The following is a 24957-nucleotide window of genomic DNA, read 5'->3' on the forward strand; positions in this document are numbered from 1 at the left end:
AAAAATACATGATGTTTTCCCCCCAAATAAAGTGCTTTCCCATTCATGTTCTCATTGATCTGCACAAAACAAACAAAAATCTAAGAGGGGTAGGTGCTATTTTTGTTCCCATTTTCCAGATGAGGAAACTGAGGCCCAGAAAGGTGAAATGATTTTTCTATTGGAACACAGCTTGTATGTGACCAGGCCCAGCTTCCAGACTCACAGTTAGTTCTCTTTCACTTTAGCCGAGAAAGCGGTACAGTGGGAACCGGGGAGATTATTAAATGTTGGAGATACTAAAATTACAGAAGTGGACTCTCCCCAAGGTCTCCAGGAACTGGAGATGCCCTTGCATTTGAATCTCTAAAACTCAGAGATTTTGGATGGAATATTCACACTGGGGACAGATCCACAGTACTTAACTCCTTTTGCACTTAAACTTTTTTATGTGTGCAGTGTTAGCAGTAGGAACTGGGGCTCAATAAAATAGTTTTGAATGGGTGTTAATGCAGTCCCCTTTTAAAATAAAAAAATACCAGGATAGACCCTTTCAGAGGAGTCTATAGTCAAACTGTTTATTCGCTTGCTTGTTTGTTTGTTTATACCTCACCTCAATTCTACAATTGGCCATGGCCTCTTGAAGTACATATGATACAATACTAATATATATATATATATATATATATATATATATATATATATATATATACACACACACACACACATACACACATAATATATATATATATATATATATATATATATATATATATATATATATATATATATATATATATATAAATTACAACAGGGCAGGGAAAAATATGAATCTGAATGGGATTTGTACAGTTCTAGAGTTTTAGAACTGAGTCAGGGCGAGAGAGGTAAAATACTGATCACAAGCAAATCGGTCTCCCTTTCAAGGTGATAAAACTGAAATATAATTAGATTATGAGCTTCGAGATAGTCAAGCCCAGTATAGATATTCCTCAGTGATTTACATGCCATGAGCATGGCATCAAATCCCTTAAGCTTAGCTGGGTGCCCGGCACGTTGTAAGCCCTCATTAACCATCTGAGAAGTGAACGAACAACACCAGTAAACAATTTAGCAAAGGCACCAAATAGAATTTTAATAGGAGCACCTTTTTTCTGCATGTTATATTTAACTGTTCAGGAAATACTCATGGCTAGATTCCCCGTGATGGAGATCAACACTAGTGCAATTTAATTAAAAACAAAACAAAACAAAACAAAAAAATCAGAAGACACAACTCTTATTTCCTGCAAAGTCAGGGCACATATGTTCAGAGAATATTTGCACAGTGAGAAATTAGTTCTCAGTGCTGGCAGACATGTTAGAATCACCTGAGCGGCTTTTCAGGCATACCTGTGTCTGGGTACCACTCTCAAAGATTCTGTACTTTAATGATCGGGCCTGGTAATTGGTATGTTATATTTTTAAAAATGGCCTGGTGATTGGTATTTTATATTTTAAAAAATCTTAGCTGATTGTAATGGGCAGTCAGGTTTGAGAACCTCTGTCTTATAACTAATAGATGCCCCAGAGACTACAGATAGAATTAAATTGACTTTGTCCCACTGCCATCTTGGGGCTGCCATCTGCCAGATCAGAAGACCCACTTCTCAGGCTGTAGGGGTATTTTAGTAGATAGGCTTGGAGGGTTTTAATCACATATCAGTGTGTGTGTGTGTGTGTGTGTGTGTCTGTGTGTGTCTCTCTGTGTGTGTGTGTGTGTGTGTGTGTATGTTAGATTGAATATTCCTAGCATTGGATACAAAAGGAAACTTGCTGTGAATGGCACCAACCCTGAGTTTTGTGTAACAATAGTGATAAAAAAGAATTAAGAGGCCAAAGAATGATAAATGACCAGAATCTTTAACAGTAGAACTTAAAGCCAGTATTATTTGATGGGAGAACCTCCTGTCTGGCCTTTCCCTCCACCCCAACCTATGCCAGAATTTTCTCTGTATCTTGTTGATACCTAGCTTCTCACACGCCTTCCAGCAACACTGGCTGGCTGTTATTTTCATTTGACTCTTAGGATTCAGCTGGGGGTGATTTTTAGAAGAAAAGAGAATTGCCAAGAGATGAGATTTCACGGAAGATGAAAAGCGGGATAATAAGGATAACATGGCAAGTCACAGGACTCATGTAAATGTACCACCAGCTGAGTCAGATCCACAGTCTGGGTGGTCAGTTTATGGAAATCATCGTAAAACATCATAAAGTCTGGTAATAGATTAAAAAGAGAGAAAGGCCATGTTAGAAAATTCCTCCGCAGAGAAGCCACACCCATCACTGACTCAATAACCTCTGTTGTGAGCAGCCCTGAGCAGAATCTTAGAGGGTGAATGAGAGTTGGGGTCTTGGAATCTAAAAAACAAAACAAATGAATATATATAAGAAAACAGAAACAGACTCACAGATATAGAGAATAAGTGAGGAGAAGGAGGGGAGAGGGGTTAGCTAAGGGTATGGGATGAAGAGATACAAACTACTATGTATAAAATAAATGAGCAACAAGGATATAAAGTACAGGGGAATATAGTCATTATTTTATAATAACTTTAAATGGAGTTTAATCTATAAAAATATTGAATCACTATGTTGTACACCTGAAACTAATATAATATTGTGAATCAATATTGTAAATACTTTAGTTAAAAATAAATATTGTAAATTTTTATTTACAATATTTATTTATTGTAAACAAATACTTAGTTAAAATAATAAAAATAAAATATTTTTATTATGATTTTTATATTTAAGCAAAAAAAAAAAAAGAGTCGGAGTCTTGAGCGAATCCAGCAATGTCCAGATTTCACTTAACATCTTGTTCACATTACATAACCTTCTGTGTCTCCATTTTCTCGTTTATGAATGTGGGGATAATAAGAGAGGTTGTAAGGAAAATTGAATGAATACATATGCACAGCACTTGGCAATCACCTGTCATGGATAAGTGCTCCATCAACTTTAGGTAGTGGCTCTTTGGTGTCAACATTCCAAAGAGTCAAGACAAACACAGCCTTCTCTCTTGTGCTCGGTGATTTACTATTTCCTTATTTTTCTTAAATTAGCAATCCTCTCTTCTCCCACAAAGCCTCCCTATATCTAAAAGTCTTCCTGGGAAAGGTGGGCTTTGAAATGAAAATGAGAATGAACTTGCAGGAGATTTCTCAGCATGATTTCTTAAATTTCTCCATGGTAAAAAAAATTACCTAGAACCACAATTCCCTCCCTGGAGGTATGAGTGGTGGCCAGATGATCAGACCTCTCTCCTGGAAATTCTGATGCAGGTGGTCAGGGTTGAAACCCAGGCATCTATATTTTTAACAAACATTGTAGGTAATTGTCTTCAGGGAAGTTTGAGAAGTTCTGGAGTAGAGGGAGAGGTCAAAAATAGAGAGGAATTCTGGGTGAAAAAAATGGTAAAGAGAATTAGATGCAGACTCACTAGGAAAAAATGGGAAGACTCTGCCTAGATGAACTTGAGTATATCCATTGGAGACAGTGAAAGAAGACGAACAGGGGAGGAAGCAAAAACAGAAAGCTTGATACTATGGCCACTTTTCACCAGCTTCTGCAGAAATGAGGTTTAAAGCCCATTCTTTTAGGAGGTCTTCAGAAACTAGAAGTAACCATTCTTGGGCACCCTCAGCAAGCACACAGATAGGTTGTCTTAGAGGCCAACATGGTGGGTGGCAAAATGGAAGCTGTAAAAGAAGCAAAATCTACAAGAGATTTGGTGATCCCGCCCCCTTTCCACTCTGCATTTGTACCATCCCCAAGTGCTTCCCGGCTGTGGCTGATATAAGATGCACCTGCAGAGCATCTCCTAAGCTACCTCTTTCCAGACCCAGTCCCAGAACAATTAAGCCAGGACCCCCAGGAGTAGGGCTCGGCTTTACTGTTTTTAACCTCTCCCTATGAATCTAGGAGCAGCCAAGGTGAGAACCATTCAGCTAGACAAGCGCTTCTCAGCCTTGGCTGCATAATACAATCACCTGGAGGTCTTTAGAAACTACTGATGCCTGAGACCCACTTACAGAGCTGCCCACTTAACTGGTCACTAGGAATTTTAGAAGCACACCAGCTGTTTACCCTGTCCAGCCAAGGTTGAGAATGACTCAGCCAGACTTAATCATCAACAACCACTGCACAAACCAGTTTGCTGAAAATAAGGTCCAACTGCATTGGAAGTTTAGGTCCTCAGGCCTGGGCTGACAGTGAAGAGCAGACTAGGATTAGCAAAAGGGGACAGCCCCGTGCCAGGCTCCTTTCCCCTCTTGAGAGGTGACCCCCCTGTCCAGAGCACACCTGGGTTGCTCTGATCATTACGTTTTCCTGACAGTTTGGAAACAGCAGACTTCTCTGCTAGGTCATTAATCTCTTTGATCATACCTCTCTCTGGTCATTTGGGGTAAATAATTTCACCGAGAGGGTCATATCATTTTATGGGCAGACTAAAAGACATGGTTTATCTTCAATTTCAAGTGAAGAGAAACAGAATTGTATACAAAAGTGTGCTAACAGAGGAGACATAGACACCACAATGAAACCTGCCCCTTATTCTACCCAAATTCCTCTGTTGGCCTGACATGTGGGGTATCTCTTACCAGGCTATTATTTGCCAGGCATTTCCTATTAATTGCACTTATAATCAATTGATGAAAGGGTAGTTTAGAGGGAGGGGTGATCACACAGGCTTACTCCATGGAATTAATGAGCTTTATAGGAATGCACTTTTCTAAGACGTTAGGGTAACCTTCCTTGGATGTAGTGGGATTGCTTGTGTGGATTAAAAAAAAAGTCAGTACAGAATTGATACGTCCAATGGATTACTATTTTTTTACAAATACGTTTATACTCCTTTTTTGGCACTGCTGCAGAGCCCATGGCATATTCTTTAAAATGTTGGTGATAACTCTTTAAACTTTGATGTAGACGATTTGATAGTTGGAGGTCATCTGAGCCAACTCTTTGGAAGACAGTGAGTCATCAATGGGAGTAATCCCCTTTGTTTAGAAATTTGCCCAGGAATCAAAGACACTGAAAAAAAGTCCAAATATATAGATTACAAAAACAAAAAAGAAGAAGGAGGAAATGGAGAAAGTGTAGCATTTTTGTAAAGAGTAAGTATATCATGTCAAAAAGAAGAGTGCTATGAAGGACAGTCATCATAGTTTCTAAAAATCTGGTACAGTTAAAGAAAAGGGTCTCATTGCTTTATAATCATACTTGTAGGCTGCATTTTTACAAGTTTTCCCTCTTCATCCAATCACCGTTTTTTAATCTGTGTTGGTTGCCTTCCATGGCTTTCCCCGAGTCTAGCACGCTGGACAGTTTCTTAGGGAAAATGCAGAAGAGAGACTCAAGGGAGAAGTGTCTTTAGGGTTAGCGAGTATGGATGGAATAGAGCCACCTCACGAATGAGGCCCCCCTCGTAGATAAGTGAATGGCTATTCCGAAGAGCTTGCCCCTTAGATAAACCAGATCACCGTTCTTGGTTATGGTAGGTTCTTCTTTTGATCATGCTAGAAACAGAGGTCCTCCCAAAGTACTTGTTTGGTCCCCCGGACAATGTCATACATGTAATTGGAGCTGTGTCTTAGAGTCAGTCCTAGGTGAGCAGGTCAAAACAGACACTCAACCCAAGCATCTTCCTTTCCAGGGATACTAATTTTACTTCTCCTCAAACCTTGAAAAGTTGATGCCAGATAACGATGGGGCCCAAAAGGTTTGTAAAAGAGCAAAAAGATAGCCAACATCCAACAACACTAACTTTTATTGTTTCAAGAGAGGTGATAAATGAACTTAGTTATGACTCTTGTTATGTGGGTGAGAAACATAGAAAATGCTATCCTCAGACCATGCATAATTTTGTTTAGATTTCATTGGTGTGGCAATGATGAGAGTCTTCAGCTGAATGTTAAATTCGAGTGAATTTTCAAGTGGTAGCTCTATTTGTATTCCAGGGTGTACCTTTTACAATAGTAAAACTTTCTTAAGATGTTTTAAGGGATGCTCAGTCACTAGATACTTTTTGAAACGTTGGAACAAGACCGATCAAAACGCAAAAATGCATTTATCTGGGTTCCAGATGATCCCTATGCACAGTAAAATCTAACAAGTGAGAATTAGAAGCCTCAATACTCCTGCTTCTGAGGCATTTAAGAGCCTAGCCAATCTCATTGGGACATTTTTTTGTAATCTGCCTGACACAGACGTTCTTATTTCTAGAGAAACAGACAGTACCTCCGAATTAGAACACCTTGCATTGTGGAAATGGCACAGTTTGAAACATCTTAAGAGAGTTTTATCATCCTTCTGGATTTACTAAATCAAAGTGAAACAGCATTTTCCATTTCTATTTTCTTTTTAATACCGCATCGTTAAAAATAATTTGGCAAGACAGGGTTTATTTCAGTTGATGAGTTCTCTTACCTTCTTTCCGTAGCAAGCCTCATGTGGTGAGGAAATTATTATCCATAACATGGCACCATTTAACATACTCTTCAGAAATGACAGCATTGCTTTTTCTTTCCTTTAAAAAACTTTTTTGGATATTATACTATAATAATAGAGCTTGGAATTTTATGATTTTCCTAGCTAGTTGCAGTATACTCTTTTTCTAATAGATAGTCTAATTTTGTTTCTTTTTTTTTTTTTTTTATTGTAGTCTCCTTTGAGCATTAGAAATCCACAGAAGCTCAGTTTGAAATGCCCTAGCCTTAGAAACATACCCTGGCATGATGACATTTTAGTAACACATAATTAATATTTCAGTGCAGCAGCTTATACATGGTCCATGTTCTGACATCATCATGATTTTGTTGAAGGGTTCCCCGCATGCCTGTTTCATGATCTTCCTAAACTCTCTAGGTCCAAGAGAGAGCAGCACATTTCCTTGCAACATCCAAATGCAGCACCCTTCCCTCCCCTTCATCTGAATACATCGAACCAATTGGCAGAGAGAGCATTTCCCCCTGAGCGAGCAGTATTGTGAATTTTATCTTCTCTTCCAGAAATCAGTTCGTCTTCGTTGCAGCAGATGAAATTTCTTGTAACACCTCTGCAGGTAACAAACATTGCTACTTCTTGATGCATCCATCCAAGTCTCAGTATCCTTTTTTTTTTTTTTTTTCCTTCACATGCTGCAGTCGGTCACGCTAGAAAGTTTAGTTTTAAAAAAAAAAAGAAAGAAAGTCTTATCTTTGGAGTATAGCTGGAGCTTTTCGGCTCTGCTGTCTAAAAAGACAGTAGGCATTTTGCTAACTTGGATATTTTATTTCCAGTTTTAATAATACATGATCCAGAAAAGTAACACTATATTGAATGAAGCCGCAATAAAATCTTATGGTATAATCTTATGGTAAAATACTAAACAGGGGAGATTTAGGGACACAGACATGGGACTTCTATGTTTTTGGACGTATTATGTCTGGGTTCACACAGATTTCTATGTGATTATTTGCGATCTTTATGGAATGACTGGTATATATTATAGGCCCTCAAAGACCGAATCTGTAAAGCTGGAGGCGTTGGGGAATATAATTATCTCTGTCTTATAAGACGGGGATCTTTATTCCATTAAAGATCCTCTAGTTCTTTCTTTTAAAACATACTACAAGTAGCAGGACATGAGAGAGACAGAGTCTTCTGTTTTTGAAATCAGGGCATTGGCCAATGGAAATTGCACAGTTGCATGATGTGTCCATCAAAATAACGCCTGTCTTTTTGCTTTGATGTGGTTCAGAACAGTTATGTTTGGACTTCCATTAGCATGGAATTACTTGATTAAATGTCAAGATAGGTGAGTGCCTTAACTAACAACACTTTTTTTTTTTTTTTTTTTTTTCCTTGAAGCCTAAACTCTGACCAAAACAATGACTAGGATATCTTACCAATGTGTTGCTTTAGTCAACAAGGGAGGATATGACAGCTCATTCTCATGTCAGTGAGTGTGCCATGACCTTCAAAAACATACATTAAACGGAGCCTGACACATAGACATTCATCTGTAACCAAGCACATGTTATCAATGGCGCACAGTGAACAAAGGCGTGTTTGCTAACACTTCACCCCCTGCTTACAATCTTGGGAGAAAAAGAGAGAGATCAGGGAAGCATGGAGAACTAGGAACACATCCCCAGCCCTCTCTGTTCTGTTTCACTGACGGTCGGACTCAATATTTTTAATGGGTTGCAGTCTTGCCCTGGGAGTGCCTGAGGTATGCATGCTCGTATTTTAAAGCGCCAGCTTACTCCTTTCTTGAAAACCTGGCTCTTTTCCCTCCAGCCTTTAGCCTCACATATCTCTGTTTCTCCTTGTGAGAGGTGGTGCATTCACTAATGCCTAACAGTAGAAGATGGGGGGTTGCGTTGCTGGGGGTGGTAGGGGAACCTTCCTGGGATACGCGTCATTTAACGTTTTCAGAACCTATAGAGAATGAAGCATGCAACTAAAGGAGAAATCAGGGTGGGGAAGAAGGTTGGTTGAAAATGTTAATGAACATCCTTTGTGGCTATTCTGGTCGTCCAGAGCCTCTGTCTTCCCTGTTAATCTGTATGCATGTTCCAGTGTGTCTTAGGTTCTATTTTGACATCATAGATCAAACATTGCGAAGTTACCACCTTAGAGGTAGATATTGATTTTGCCCCGTGACTTAACAAATCCTGCCTTGTAATAAGCAAGTGGTCCACACACAGTATTTTGAAAAGAGGCTGCAGACAATGAAAGTTTGCCTGAGTCGAGAGAGTGTTTTCACCTACCTTGTCTAATTTAGGATGGCTGCTCCGTAAATTCTTAATGAATTGCTATTGATCAAATTTCAAATTGAGAGAGATATCCCTGTTGCTTTGATGGCCATATTAATAATATGTTGTATGCTTCATAAGGTTCAATTTGAACTCTGAATTTCGAATCAAGCATGAAAAAGGAGACACCCATATCAATCAAATGTGAATTATCTCCCAGCCAGACCACCCTCCTCATAGAATGAAAATGAAAAGTCTGAACTGCGCAGTCAACAAAGGTTGTGACTCACGGTTTCAATGAAGTCTTTCTTATTTCCCACATGCTGGAAAAAACCCAGGGCACCCACACCCTAAACAGCCCAGCTGTCTGGAGCTCTCTCCTCCATATACACAACACTCCTTAGGGTGGGTCTAATTGAACCCTGGTGTCTCCTGGATTTCAGTATTTGACCCAGAAAGGCAACTTATCTCTATTGAAATGAGAAAAAGAGTTCGACAAGATGCTTAAAGTCTGTTTGGAGGGCTTGATGGATTTGATACCTGAAATTCTTATAAAGAAGCGTTATTCTTATACAGCTGTCTATGAGGGCAGAGATGGCCAGACAGTTTTGTCTGTGGCTTGGGGCAGAGATGGTGAGATGCAAATCATCAAATAGGAGCAGCGGAAGCCCTGAAGAATTTTTCTTTCAGTTCCCAAAGGAAAAGTGATTATTTTTACTTGGGTCTTTTGTAAATGCCAACACGTCGATTCTGCTTTGCTAGTCACATAGAAGAAACATGTCTCACTAGCATGTGTGGTTTATGAGACTGTATTTAACGAGGGAATGTGTTTTCGTTGTCAGTGGCTCCAACTGCAATATCGGTTGTTTCGTTCTGATTTTCGTTCCTGAAAGACATGTGTTTATGTGGCTGTCTTATTCACCTTGAACACACCAAAGGCTTCTCATTCTATAACATCAAGAAACTTTAATGAGTTGGATTCTGCAGGAGATGGTGAAAAGGGCAAGATGATTTTCCCTTCTCTTCGACCCAAGGTCTCCCTGCTGCTGTGATTCACTGGAGCTTTTCCAGGACTGGCTAGGGATTGTGGTTGGAGTAGAATGTGGGTCTTGTACAAGAATGGAGGTTGAAAAGCACATGACTTATTTTGATAGAACAGCTGGAAATTCATTTCAGTTAATTCATATGTTTTAGGTCGTCACCGTGCATCAGCAACTATTCTAGGTTTTTGGGACATAGCATTAAATAAGTTAAGAGAAGCCCTTCCTTCAAAAAGCCTCCATCCTAGGGCAGACCAGACCCCAAACATACATGAGCATATAATATACTTGCATGTAAAGTTATACAATAGCTATAATGAATCAAAAAGCAAGGGTGGGGTTAGAAAGTAAGTTGCGATGCTACTTTTATATTCATTGATCAGAGGTGGCCTCTCTGAGAGGGTGACACTTGAGCCGGGACATGAATCAAGCCAGGGTGTGAACCAGGTGAGTAATTGTGGAATTGAAAGCATTTCAGGCTGAAGCAGCAGCAAGTGCAAATGCCCTGTGGTTGAGGTGTGCTTAAGGTGTTCAGGCATGCTTAAGGTGTTCAGGCACAGTGTACCCAGAGCATGTGAGTAAAAGGGAGGATTTTAGAGATAATACCAGGAAGATAGCCAGGGGTCCAAACAAATTAGAACTTGGAGGCTACAGAAACCATTTGAGATTTTAAGTGTGATAGGAAGGCGTTGGAGGGTCGGCTGTGGTTTGACTTACTTTTTTTAATGATGAGTTGGACTGCTTTGTGGATTTCAATATGGCAAGAGCAGAAGAAAGGGAGTCCCTTGGGGCAGCCCAGGGAGGTGTTACAATGGCCTGGGTTAGGACAATGGCTGTAGAAGAGCTGAGAAGTGGTTCCTTGGCTGTATTTTGACAAGAGAACAAACAGGATATGCTGGCAGATTAGAAACTCGCAAGGACCAGTTTGTGTTAAATGCCCACACCGTCCCTCTTGCTCCCAGGGTGTATCGGTCATTTCCCTGGAGAGCTAAGGCTTTTTGTTAGCAGGGAAAGCAAGCCTTTCATCCCTGCCGTAACTGTCCCTCATATGGGCTTTCCTGAATTCCCCAGGGCGTAGTCATAACTTGCTGTCATTTACTGAGCAAATTCTGTGTACTTACAAGTATGATAAATTATATACAGTCTATACATATATACACATGCATGTATGTATATATGTATGTATGTATGTATATATACATGCATATATAATTTATTACAGTAGCTCAGTGAGGTAGAGGTTACTCTCATCCTTGCTTTGCAAATTAAAAAAGAACAAAACGCTCAGGCCCAGAGAGGTTTGGTAACTTGGCCGTGGTCACACAGGAGTCTATCTGGTCCCACTGCTTTTTCCCTGAGACCACACTGCCCCCAATTACTCCTTTCCTCTTGACCTTGGAACACTGACCTTCGCCTCCAGATGGAATTCTCCTGCGTTCTTCGGCTGTGCTATCTTTGCTCCTAGAAAACCAGTATTTGTGAGTTGGGAAGTGGGCATCGTTGTTAAAACTCTGGAGGGACCCCAAGGGAACTAAACGATTCTCTAAACAGTTGTTCCACTAGGAGTTTGTTTGACTTGGCCCGTCTCCTTCATGCAGCTCGTGTGTGCTGGGCCTGGGTCTGGGGGCAGAACAGAGTGGTGAAGGGAGAATTCTGCATATCCAGGGAGACAGAGGGTCACACGAGCCAAGGGTGTTCTAGTGCTATTCTCCAGAATTCCCTCCTTTGCTGAAAATCAGTGGCGAAAAATCAACAGATAACCCATGCCCTGAAAACTACCAGACACTTTGACTTCATTGTTCTGGCTGCCAGCTGCCCCTGGCCCAAGGGAGCGTGTGAGCATTTGTGTGTCTCTGGGGTGCAGGTGAGGCTGGGTCTCCGTCCAGCAGCCAGCCTCGCCCCTCCACCGTGGCGGGTACCATCGTGGCGATGGGAAGCCAGCCTGCGGCCAGACTCCCAGTCCCTTATGAGTACTGGACACAGAAGCCTGGGCCATAAAAACGCATCTGCAAATGCTGTTGAAACCAGTCGCCATGAGATGGGTTGCTATACGCTTTTACTAGAGGCATTGTTTGGCAAGTTCAGGGGCACAGTGGGGGGTGTCACCAGCCCCCTCCATCTCTTTATCCCCCCCCAACCTGCACACGCACACACTTGCACACCCATGCAGTCGTACTAAGACTTCAGATAATATTTAGAAGAAATTTCCAAATTGGCCATTCCTCTAATTGATCCTTCAGCAAATTTCATCTAATGGTCTCCCTTCCATTTCGGTGATTTGATTATTCAGCAAAGTTGTCATGCAGCAAAATCGATTGGTAGTTAATTGGTCTGTTTCCAATAAAATGTGATGTGTGTTCTAATAGGGGAAGCACAGAGTGATAAGGGAACATATAGGCAAAGAAACTTAGCAAAAATAATCATAGCATTTATTGAGCGCTTACTGTGTACTAGGCATAGTTCAAAGCTTGTTACATGCAATAATTATACCTTCTAAAAATGAAATGTCTTTATCAGTTTACTTATGAACATTAAAGATATTCAGAGAGCTCTGAATTAGCCTGAGTAAGGGAGGGCTAATCAGGGCAGAATTTTAAAAGAATATGGAATAGTGGTTATCACATGTCAGAGTGGGTGACGACCACCTGCAGAATTTATTACAAATGCATAAACAACAAGGTCCTACTGTGTAGCACAGAGAACAATATTCAGTATCCTATGATACACCATAATGGGAAAGAATATAAAGAAAGAATGTATAAATATATATATATGTATATATATAGGTAACTGAATCACTTTGCTGTACAGCAACATTGTAAATCAACTATACTTCAATAAAAAATAATTAAAACTGAAAAAAAAAAACCAAATGCAGAATCCACTCCATCCTCCCCTCTGCCTGCCCCAGAGATTCTGATTCCTAGGTCTGGAGAGGGAGCCTGACAATCTGCTTCCTTACGAGTTCCCCCCAGGCCCTTCTAACAGAGGAGGCCGCAGCTCACACTCTAGGAAACATTGAGCTGATCAGTCAGGAACTTCTGTCTGTCAGGGGTGTGGAGAACATTCAATAGGTTTCTCTGGAGTCCTGCTCTGCAACATGGTGGCCGATTACCATGTGGCCGTGGAGCCCTTGGAATGTGGCTGGTCCAGATACACACTAGATTTCAAAAACCTAGTACGAACACGATGTAAGGAATTTCGCTCATCATCTTTGTGTTGATGACACGTTGAAATGATACTGTTTTTAATCTGTTGGGTCAAATTAAAATATAAAAAATTAATGGCACCTGTTTTCTTTTTACTTTTTTTTTTTTAATGTGGCTACTATGAAACTTACAATGTCCTCCGTGGCTCGCATTTGTGGCTCTTGTTATATTTCTATGGAGAGTAACGTTCGAGAGCCGTGTTTTCATTCGTTTCGCTCAGATGAATATTGAAAGAGTGTGTGTGCCCCAAGAACTGGTCTCTTAGAGACCACCTGGAATTAAAATATTGTGACAGGTAACCTGGACATTGGTAGTGTGTCTTGACTTTATGTTTTAATTTTGCCTCTGACTCTGTGTGTGTGTGTGTGTGTGTGTGTGTGTGTGCGTGCTCTAGAAGGACATCCCTGGGGTACAGGGCCCAGAATCTATCTCCTTCTCATCCTGTTAGTTAACGTCTTAAAATCTTTGATCTGCTTACATGGGACATGGAGGGTGCTGGTACACAGGGCTTCAGAAGGACCACTTAGTTCGGGGGTAGTTCTGACACATTGTATCCCAGGGGCTTTCCTGGAGGGACCGCACATGGAATAGAGAGAGGGCAGGAGCTGCAGTCCTCTCGATAATCTTAACAACATCAATAACTGATGCTCGTTTGGGTTCTGACTAACCGGTGACCCTCAACCCTCATTTCAGCCTCACGACTGCCTTACGCAGCCGGTCTGCACCATCATTATCTCCATTCGTGGATGGAGGAACTGGCCCAGAGAGGAGAGGAACGTTCTGAGGTTACAGCAGGGGAAGTGCACCAGCAGAATCTGATTCTAGGAATTCTGACCCTGAGGAATTCTTAGCTGCTGTGCACCCTTGCTTCTCTGCAAGCGTTCTGAAGATCTCACGGGGGTACAAACACAGGATGTTCATTGTGGTCCCCCAGGGATTAAACCGCAGCTGGGGTGTCATGTTGATTTCAAAGCATGATGGGAGATTTTTGGTAGAGCTGTAGTCGGGACACACAGAAGGTGAAACAGACTTTCTAAAAGGAGGGTGGCCTTGGCCTTGGCATTAAAGACAGTGTGGCCGTGGGTCTTTTGTTGGAGGAGACATTCTGGAGTGGAGGAACCGTGTAACCAAAAGCAGGACTTATTGTGTCTTCTCGACTCCCAGACAGAGGCTGGTACTCTGCTCCAATGAATCCAGAATCGGGGTTCTTACCTCAAACCTGTGCTGTTTGCATTCATAAAAGGAAGAGGTTGTGAATTGTATTGAGAAGGCATAGCAAGGATGGTGCCATCTGATTTGTCATGGATATGATCTGCTTCTCATAGCTTCTACAGCTTTTGGATGTATATGCCTACTTATATCCACACAGTTCAGATGCGGGACAGCCATCCGTGTACAACAGCAAACTCTGTGGCTTCCCATCTAGAAGCCAAAGAGCCCAGAAGAGGCTTTCCCTCCTACTTCTGAGGAAAAGAATCATGAGACTGAAAAAAGTGATTTACGAAGATAATCATTTCAAATCCAAGCTAAGGAAGTCAGCAGCAGAATTCAGAAATGTCAGATTCGGGTTGGGATAACTCGCTGTGGTTCATCTTGGAGAATTTCTTCCATTTCTACCCTGTCTTTATTAGAGGTTTTGAGTTATGGGACTGTTTCCATCCCTCTGACTAATATATCTTGGGAAGCTTTTCGACTAAAGCCTGGTCACCGCCTGTGGTCTACAGTTATATAAGCCGTTGCCTAGATTAGACTCAGAGAAAGCTACTGTAGTGCTAGAGGAATATTCCTTAGTGAGTGCCTTCACTAAGAGTAAATGAGCAGCTGCGGTCGTGACCACAGGAGAGGAAAGGGGAGCATTTCCTAGCTAAACCATCACTCTCCAAATAGCAGACTGTGAAACCCACAGGGCCATGGTGTAGGACCCTGTTTGTACACTGTGTTGGGGGCGTGTGACTTGAATGGATGAAATTCCCAAACACCTTCCAGACTCTGTCTTAGATATTATTAGGAGGGCACTGTAGCCCCAGTGGCACTGCAGAGACTGGGGGCGTGCATTCTGATCTCTAGTGAGGTATCCTGTTTTGAATGCGTACTCTGTAGCGTTTCTCCTTGCGGTGGGGACTCGAACCTTGGCACCTTCGTGCTGCACTGAGGCTGTCTCGGAGACCTACGCCACACTGGGGACCTCATCTGAGGACTAAGCCGATTTTATTCATCTTTCTGCCTCACAGGGATTCCCTCCAGCTCTCTGTGGGACAGGAGGCATGGGGAGGTGATGCTAAAGTAAGAATAAAAGGTCCCAGGAGCATAAGACTCTGAATTAAAATGTATAGAGTGAACTCTATGGAGTGAAGTTAATTACAGTGTTCTTCCGATGTCCCTATAAGAAAATCACTAGATTGTTAAAACCCTGGGGTAGGGTACCAACATGGCCCTATCATATTTCTTTCACATCCAGCTAGTTGCAGCCGGATTTAGATGTTAATAATAAGTAGTATTTACATTTCTCAGTAGAGTTGACAAAGCACTTTAACAAACACGGGCACATGTTTCCCATTCAACAGGCAGCTTACTTATTCATTTGACTCCAGCATAACCTCAAGTTCAAATATAGCAATTGCAACTACATCTGTGACTCATAAGTGAGGTAGATCTTGACTCCAAAAGCATCTGTGAGTTGATTGCTAGAGCTACACGTGATCCTATTAGAATAGGATCTTTCGGTTGCCTCTGCAGACTAGAAGTCTGAGCAGGAGTGAAAGGTTAGCTTGTGAAATTCTGTATAAGAACCCTTGTATCATAATCTCCACTATCTGTAGATGGCTTTAAAATGTATCTGGTTTCCTTTCATGCACTTTATCTGTGAATTAGGCAGAGCTCGGACAGAACAAAACCATTTTACAAACCAGGAAAATGAGGCTCAGAGAGATTTCCCTGCGTCATTGAGCAAGGCCAGTGCAAAGGCAGAACTTGAACCTGGATCTTCTGGCCCCAAGCCTTTGTCCTCCGCAGGGCAGGCTGGCCTCCTGGTTTTAACTTGTCTCTAAGGTCAAAAAAACATGAGTGTTCATGATGGCCGCAAGCTGCGGTGAACTAGCCAGCAAAGCAGTTCTCTTTTATTCCTTTGTTTGTTTGTTCTTTCCCTTTGATGAAGTTTATGGCAACTTGGCCTCTGTTTTGTGAACTCTCAGGGGTGATGTGAAATGACACACTGTGTATTTTGAGTCTCAAGAAACTTTTCTTCCGAGCGAGCGTCTTGAAGGGTTTTGACTGTCTCTGGGAGCAGCTGCCCTAGAATCTTCAGAAAGCATAGCTGCAGGAATCTTTGCCACTGACAGAATCATTATGATGGATACAGGGGGCTTCCGGGGCCTCTCTCCTCTCTTTACTTCTCCCTCTTTCTGCCTCCATTCAACACGTGGCATTGGCTTGGTCCCTTGTTCACCTGCCCCATGGCCAATGCTGTGCTAGACACTGGGGAGAAAAGGGGGAACAAAATAGACTCGGCCCCAGCCCCCGAGGGGCTGGCATTCCAGAGGGGAGACAGGTACATCATCAGGTAGAGAAGTAAGGAAACAAAATGAATGGAGATTTGCTCCATCACGTGAAGGATGGGGATGGGGTTGGAAAGCGTGTTTCAGAAAGAGCGATCAGGGAGGCAGGCAGCGTTGGGGAGCTGACGTTTGAGCTGAGACATAAAGGAAGAAAGGACGCAGTTCAGATGGAAGATGAGCACGGGCCAAGGTCCTAAGGAGAGAGCGAATATGCACGCGTCCCAGGACTATTGATGAGGCCAGAGTGTCTGGAGCACAGTGAGCGAGGGGTAGAGGGGAGCAAGACAGGATTGAGAGCGGGGCAGGGGCAGCTCATGAAAGTTTGGATTTCATTCTAGGATCGATGGACAGCCATTGAAGGATTTTAAGCCAGGGAATTAGATATGATGAGATTTATATAGATTTATATTAGATAGATGGAAAGATAGATAGATATAGATGACAGATAGATAGACGGATGGATGGATAGATAGATGATAGATAGATAGATAGAGAGGGACAGACAGATAGATAGATAGACAGATAGATTTAGATATAAATGGCTGGTGGATTGAAGAAGCAAGAGTAGGACCAAGGAGACAAGATTCAAGCCTGTTTTTGATTTGGTTCTGATGAAATACCCGTGGCTTATGTCAGGGTGATGGTAGTGTGAGTGGAGTGAAGTGGGCATGTTGCAGATTTCATTCCTGACGGATGGGATGTGAGGCCGCAGAGAGCATCATGACCCGAGTGCACTATTGTCCCCTTTGGCCAGGGATGGGGGGTATGGAGGGTGACCACAGGCGCGGGTTAGTCGTAACATGGCGGTCTTACGACATTAGCTATCTTTCCCGTTGAGGTCCCTGGGAATTGCCACTCTTCCTTTGGGCTGTGCCGAGCCAGCTCTGAGGATAGGAGGTCGCTGACGTGCCTGGCATACCTGCTGGAAGAGGAGAGCTCAAGTCCACATCTTCCCTAATAACCTTGTGTCTAAACGGTAGTGTCACACAAGGGCGTGTTTAGAAATTAGCATTTGAAAAGAAGCCTCCTTGCTTTCAGTTTGAGCTGACATGGTCCCTTTTCCTCTGTGGAAATGAAATTTATTAATCATAATAAAACCATCGGATTCTGAAGGTAGAGGTCACCCTGAGGAGAAAAAAGAGCTCCCTCATTTACAAGGACTAGCTCGGTGCTGCCGTATTTTTCTTCTGCCTGGGAAGGGAACACTGCCAAACTGTTACCTTGGGTTTTCCACAGGGGTTGAAACTTGGCCCAGGGTTATATATAGATAAGAATTGACCGTTAAAGTATGCGAGAGGAGAAGTGGGGCTGCGTTGTCACGGAATACATTCAGACTGCCAATCTGTTGTCTCCCCAAAAGAAGACGTTTTGCCACAGTAAAACCGGTCCCCAAATTACAAAACTAATCATCATGGCTCTGAGTTTGCATTTTCACACTTGTTTTGAAGGAACGCCGTGCTGTGGCTTCACTTAGTAAACGTCCGAGCATTTTTAGTTTGCCTTTGCTGTTTACGGCCTGTTCCTACAACCAGCTTTGCCAGATGAAAGTACATTAAAAATAATCCTGTTAACAGTTTTTTCATCCAGACCCATGACAGACTTTATTTTCTCATGAAATGAAAATCAACACCAAAGTTGTCCATCATGTTCTTTTCCCCCTATTAGTATCTACTTCTAATAATGGGTAGAGAGGCCCGGGTTTCATGAGTGACCTCCACGAATAAAAGATTTTCTTCAAAAATGTCATTATTATTCTTGTTTTAACACACCCTGCCTTGGACGTGCATCTGTTTTTTCTCCCAGAGACAGGGAGAATCTTTGATGAAAGGCCATTTTCGATGAGTCAAAGGCAGGAAGGGTGTCCCGAGGAATGAAAAGCAAGAGGGGGTTGACTATTTGTTAGTTTCGCTGAGAGAGTCATCTCAGAAAAGAAACATCTATTCATGTCACTACTTCTGAGGATCAGGACAAAGACTCATGTAGATTATCTGAGCTCAGGGACCTTTGAAACAAGCAAAAGGAGGGCTTGGGAGTAAGACATGTCCAATGAGAACTCGGTATAATCATATTTCTTTTTCCATCTGGAGTCTAGCTCAGAGCCTGAGAGTTAGAAGGTTCTTCCCCCAGCTTCTTCCCACCTTCCCAGGCTCCATGGTGTGAGATCCATCCAGTACATTCTTATCCGTCAACTATGAGACAGAAGATTGGAAGACAGGTGGGGGAAAGATAGGGAAGGAAAAGAATAAAGTCCATGCAAATTAGACTCCAAGGTTGATAGCACAGACAAACGATTTCTTCCTGCCTTGTTCCTTCATTCTTTAAAGGAAAGTTCAAGACTCGACAGCTGTTGATAATCCACATCTACCCCGTTTAGTGGCTGGTGTACCCCTCCCCCAGCCGCCGTGAATGTTGGTCGCTAATGGCACCCAGTTGCCTCTTTCTGCAGAGCCTTACCCTCTGCCAAAGAGTCCCTTCAACTAGGAAGTTATTCTCTGCCCTTCTGGGAAGCCCACAGCTAATGCTTAACGTACATGAACATTAAAAAACCAACCCACTTGCCTCCAGATGGGATCAGCTCTGAGGTGCAACTGTCAGGATCAGGTAGAAGCTCAACTCCGGCTCAGACCACATACGTCCTTGCTTCTCTGTTTTCCCTTTCTCTGACCTGCTTGCCACTCTCTCCTCTTGAAAGCACCCCTCAACAAACCAGGTACGGAAGAATCTCCATTTCGGGTTCTGCTTCCAGGGACCCTCACCTAACCTAGCCTGCATCTCAGCTTTGATCGTTACCAAAACAGCAATGTTCAAACTCTCTCCAAGAAGATTTCTGGCAGGCCATTCAAGGAAGGGTACCTGGAACCATGGAAAAGGTGTGATAGTTGCCCTGAGAGATTCAAGGATCAGCTCTGACTCTGTCTAGCTCTGTGACCTTGAGCAAGTGACTCAACTTCTCTGAACCCTAATTTCTGATTTGTTGCACTGTTCAGTTCCAGACACTTTGTAGCTATCCAATGCATTAGGCGTCCATCCCTTCTATATTTTTATTCTAAAACCTGTGCTGGGAGTCAGGGAAGTGGAGGGAGGAGGATGGTAGGGAGAGAGAGAGAGGAAAATAAAAAAACTCAGATAAGGAAATGGCATCAAGAAATACATTGTCTGAAACATGTCCCTTGCCAGAACCTGGCTATAGATGATGAGATAGAAGTTCTGGGGTGAGAGAACCAAAATCAAATCAGGCTGTAATTCTTGAGTGGTGGGGCGGTGGTCCCACAGATCCTTCAAGGATGCATCTATTTGAATCCATTTGTTCTTTCCCATTCTAAGATGTTGGGCCCTAAGTGTACAGACTGAGTCGCTTCACTCTTTTTGATCCACCCTGTCTCGCTTGATTGGTGACAGCTCCATTAGGAGAAGAGGACAATTTCTCTTGATTATAGCTTGTCCTTTGTGGTTACTGGCTTTCTTAAAACCACTCTTTCAAATTGTTTCCCCTGCCTCCCTCCGTCTTCGAGGTACCTACCTGAGAGAGCAGTGTAGCAAGGGGTGTGCGAGAGAGAGGAAACACACACACACACCCCTTTATCACCAGCAGTGTTAAATGGACAAAGGAATGTGTTGTATAAGATGGACTTTTCTCATGTTACAGGGCTGATTGGAATATGTTTCTTATTTCTCAAGATGAATAGGGCCCCTCCACACTGTCTTGGTATTTTGTGTTTTATGGTTGTTATTATTACTTCATAATTGCGTATTATGGATTAATCTTCACCTCTGTCTTCCTTTCAGTTACGGACGAGTTTATGCTACCGACCCCTACCACCACACACTTGCTCCAGCCCCCACCTACGGCGTTGGTGCCATGGTGAGTACCAATTCCTCCTCTTCCTCACTTCTTCCTGCCTCCCATCCCTCCCCACAGCTGGGACCTTAGGATGGGTTGACGGTTGACGTCCTCTCACTTTCCCTTAATTGAATTTGTCTCCTGCTAACAGCAGCTAAAATGCCACATTAATCCTCCCGGTAAACTTGATAAATGTCTTAATTTCTTGGCAATGTAGTGCATGTAAGTTATTATATTTCTCATTTTGCAAGTCTCACCTAGCCGAGCACTTACCTTAATGGAATAATTAGTCATTTTGATAATTAAATCCATCACTAACAGAATGCAGTGTCAATGCAGAACTTTTTTTTTTCTTTTTTTTTCTCCCTCCCTTGCTGCTCATTCACATAGCCCCAAGGTTCCAGCCCCAGCACAGACTTCAGAGGAGCTAAGCTGCACACTTCCAGGCCTCTGCTGTCAGGCAGCTGAGAATCTGACTGCCTCTCCTCCCCTATTACAATTTATGTTTAAAGTCATAGTCGCCCAGGAAAGAAAATAGAGAGAAGGGCACACTTTGTGTGTGTGCCTAGTACATAAGGAATTAGAAGGAATCAGTTTGGGGGTTGTCTTTTGTTTTTTGGGGGGGGTGTCTGGGTTTTTGTTTTGGGAGGGGCGGGGGGGGGGAGGGCAACACTGGGAGGTGAGGGGGGGGTGAATTTGCCTGTACTTGTTCAAACTTCTATGCACTAAAACGTACAGTAAGACGTGCCCATCACGTGAGAGCGTATGCAATCATTACAAAGCTTTTGGCATGCAGTTTTCTGCTTGGGATCGAGAATATCAGTCCTTCTCCTAGAAATAAATCCCCATAGGCATTCACTTGAATCGCCAAAACTTTTCGCAAAAGGAAATAGTTCAGTGCCACCTCCAAGCCATCTTAAAGCCATGGCCAGACAATTGCCTGGAGCTTGGTCGTAGAAATTCCGCCATGGTTTGGAAACCTATTATTTTGCACAAGTTCAGTGACATCAAGTTAATTCATCTGCACAACTCCCCTCTCAAGAGCAACTTCCATACAGATGGTTCAGCCAAGTCAAGTAAGAAGCTGATTTACATTTTCATCCTGATTTTGCATTCAACAGCTCCCTTCAACACCCAGTCCAGTTGGGGAATGTGTTGGAAAGGAGCGTTGAATGACTACATTCAGTAAGTCATCTGCATTCGACTTCTCGAGTGTAGATAGAGCTTTTCCCGACGGAACATAGCATCATTAATGAATCAAACAAGCCAACAAAATGAGACAGCCCCAATCCTTCAGTGGTCCATTTGTACCCGAGTCCTTTCAGCTCACAGGGCTGGCCGACGGAATTTGGTTTTACAGGGATTTTTTGTTATAAGGAGCTATTGAGGGAGGTCAGGATTGGCCCTATCTATCTTCAGTTCTCTAAGAGTGACCTGGGATGGGTAGGGGGTGCCTCCATCTTGGTTGTTTCTGAGTGTCTATTTTTCACATTAGTCTTTTTTGATGATCCATGTGTTACAAAAGGAAAATGTAAAAAACACACCCCTTAAATTGCTTTGTTTCAGAATGCTTTTGCACCCTTGACTGATGCCAAGACTAGGAGCCATGCTGATGATGTGGGTCTCGTTCTTTCTTCATTGCAGGCTAGTATATACCGAGGGGGATACAACCGTTTTGCTCCATACTAAATGACAAAACCATAAAAACCTTCCAATGTGGGGAGAAAGGAAGCTTTCCGAGGCCTGGGTATTGCAATACATGCAGTAGTGCATCATTTTAGCATCTAAAAAAAATAAAATAAAAAGAGGAAAAAAAGTACATTTTTTATCTTATACCTCAGATATTTTGTTCTGTGTATTTTAATATTGTGGGTCTTTCATTTCTGAAGGTTCCGTAGTTTGGTTGCTGGCTGTAGGAGTTTTTGTGGTTGACCTAGAGAGATGCTAGCTATGACTAAAAACTGGTGTAGGGCCATATCCAGAGTGCTATCTCATGTACATGAATTATATATGCTGAATATTAAGCTACTGGGGTTATCAGCTGTTTGGGAAGCGTGTAAGTGACTACAGGAGTCATGTTCTTCTGCATCTGCATTATTTTATTTTATGAAAGGGGAAGGGTGGGCGGCACCTAGGGGGTTGGGACTGGGGTTTGGCTGAAAGAAAAAAAAAAAAAAATAACTGATGAATCTAAACGACCCACACTGCACCAACAACCATATATCAACGGTTCTAAGTCACTCGTTGTCAGTTCAAGCCAAAGGTTACGTTGTTGAGGGGATGCTTCTAATAACACTTGTGCATCCGAGCTGAATGCAGCTGTGCAAACCCACCCTTTAAACCATTCCACCCGGCGGTATTCAGCTTCGTAACCAGCCGCTAGTTATTTAGGCAAAAGACTGGTAGTTAGGCCATCCACAAGCATTCTTTTTATATTTCTTCCAGTATAATAAATTATTGATATCATTGCTGACTTTTATATTATGGGAGGGAAAAAAATAACATTAATAAAAAGGTGATAAAAAGCACTGTTTCTATTTTTTTCTTTTTTTCCAAAAAAGAGAAAGTAATAAAAACTTAAATTCTTTGTACCAGTGAAAAACAATGTATAAAATTTACATCTGTGCAGTGGCGTTGTTAAGTTCTAGAAACAGTCTTATGAAGCTTTAGTTTTAGCCTCGTAGAACAACTGTTACAGACAGACGTATAATTTTTATGGAATTACACGATAATCATATTCGGATTTATAGAAGCATTTTACAAGTATTGCAGTCATTGGGTAGAGATAATCATGGTATTTTCATCCGCTTGGTACTTTTTGAAACATGACCGTGTCGTGTAAGCAACCTGCAATTTTTCAGTCCGTGAGAGCCCGCCCTCCCATTTTTCCTGGTCCCCAAGGATTCGCTCAAATCAGTATCTTTAGTTTGTTTTTTTTTTTTGTCTCCAAGGCCCAGGACACTTGTCAGAAGGAAGCAAAAAAGTAGGTCCACCCTCAACATCCCCCAAAGAACAAAGTCCCCCCACCTCTGAAGCAGGGCCAGAATGACACAGCCGAAAAATTGCAGTTTGTCTGTATACTTCTTCTGTTTGAAGTCTTTCCATGTTGTCCTGTTTACAAAGTTAATCTAAGTTGGGGTATCTGTCACAGACCTTCCTGTTTTTGTATTTAAATAAAAAAAAAAAAATCCTGCAGCAAGTCGTCCCCAGTAGTTTTGCTGCCATAGGTAAAATTTCCATGTGTGCGGTGCAGGCCCTATGGCATGCACTTTAGTAAAGCTATCAACCCACCGCTGTGAACCTGCCAAACTGCTGTAACAACTCTGCTTTAAGACAAAACCAAACAAAACTTTAAAAAAAAAAAAAAAAGTATTTGTGATCCAGCTTTTCTCTTGTCATCCTATGTGCATGCAGTAAGATCGGTTGGATATTAAATAAAGTTTCACGAGATTTGAAAACCGAGTTTCTGTAGCTTCGCTGTCTAAGACAGATCACCGTGATCTTGCAAAAAGAGAGAAACGGGGGAAAAAAAACTGCTTAGCGGCCAAAAGTAGAAAAAAATGTTCTCTTCACCAGATTGATTTGGGGGGGGGGGGGTGGTGCGTGAGGGTGTTTTAGAGCATCCCTGAGACCTTCTCGTCCCCCTACCTGGAAGACGGTGTCATGACAATGGGTGCCTGATTGATGTTTTTAAGGGAAACGATGTACTAAAATGCTACCGCATCCGACCCCAAAGGGGAACAAGGTAGAAGGAACAGAGTGTTCGGGAGAATCAAGCGATGTCTCCCATTTGCCTCAGATTTCAAAATCCAGAATTTGCATTGTATTTGGAATCACAAACATAGAATTCTTACTGTGTTGGTTCAAGTAAAATTAATTTGCAGTTTTGATTTTCATCGCTGAGCTGTACTTTCCCCCATGATTGTATGTAGTTTTAATAAAATCATTTAGAGCCGCCTGGGTGCCAACTGATGTTACAGAATGTTTTGTCGGGCACTCCTCCAAGAGGCCAATAAGTCATTTTAAACTGTATGTCAGAGATGTAAACAGACATTTTGGATTTTTTTAAACGGTATTTATTTGGAATGTTTTCATTTATCTAAATAACTATTGCTATTATGAATTATGGAAAAAAAAGATTACTATCATGTGTGGCATATAGTGACTTAACCCACACCTCACGCAATCTGCAAACCCAGAAAATGTGTATATCTGTCTTTAGAAATTAGTGTTTATATCACTTACAGTGGTTTGTGAATAAAGAAAACTGGTTTGTAATATCAAAAAATAAAAGCTTAGTCTGAAAAGGTCCACGTGAGTCGTGTTCTGAGTCCTTTGGCTTCTGTGTGTTTCCTGGGGGAGTGGAATCATCACGCCCACACGGGGCTGCCCTTGTGCCCACCAGGGGGCGTGGGTCAGAGGGCTCCCCTTCCTCATGTATCTTTCCAAAGAAGTCGGTGGAACCAACCACGGATGTTTAAGAAAGAAACGGAACTAAGCTTAGCTGTTTCCTGGCATGGAAATATCAGTCTTCTTTGGTTTAAAACA

At 42.2% G+C, this 24957-nt stretch overlaps 1 protein-coding gene across 18 annotated transcripts in view; it reads left to right on the plus strand.

The window, feature by feature from the left end:
• Positions 1-24712, plus strand: part of RBFOX1 (RNA binding fox-1 homolog 1) — a 2209300-nt gene extending 2184588 nt beyond the window's left edge. For 7 of the 18 annotated variants that reach the window (XM_059898915.1, XM_059898899.1, XM_059898900.1 and 4 more), the window contains 3 exons: positions 7035-7087; positions 20355-20430; positions 20800-20981. In XM_059898915.1, coding sequence (XP_059754898.1) covers positions 7035-7087; positions 20355-20430; positions 20800-20947 — 277 coding nt within the window. In that variant the 3' untranslated portion in view covers positions 20948-20981. Of the gene's footprint in view, positions 1-7034; positions 7088-20354; positions 20431-20799; positions 20982-21975 lie in introns of those variants that run through there. The other 11 variants (XM_059898909.1, XM_059898901.1, XM_059898917.1 and 8 more) reach the window with 8 other exon arrangements.
• Positions 24713-24957: the final 245 nt, after the last annotated feature.

The sequence above is a fragment of the Balaenoptera ricei genome, chromosome 15 (genome assembly GCF_028023285.1).
Source record: "Balaenoptera ricei isolate mBalRic1 chromosome 15, mBalRic1.hap2, whole genome shotgun sequence".
NCBI lineage: Eukaryota > Metazoa > Chordata > Mammalia > Artiodactyla > Balaenopteridae > Balaenoptera > Balaenoptera ricei.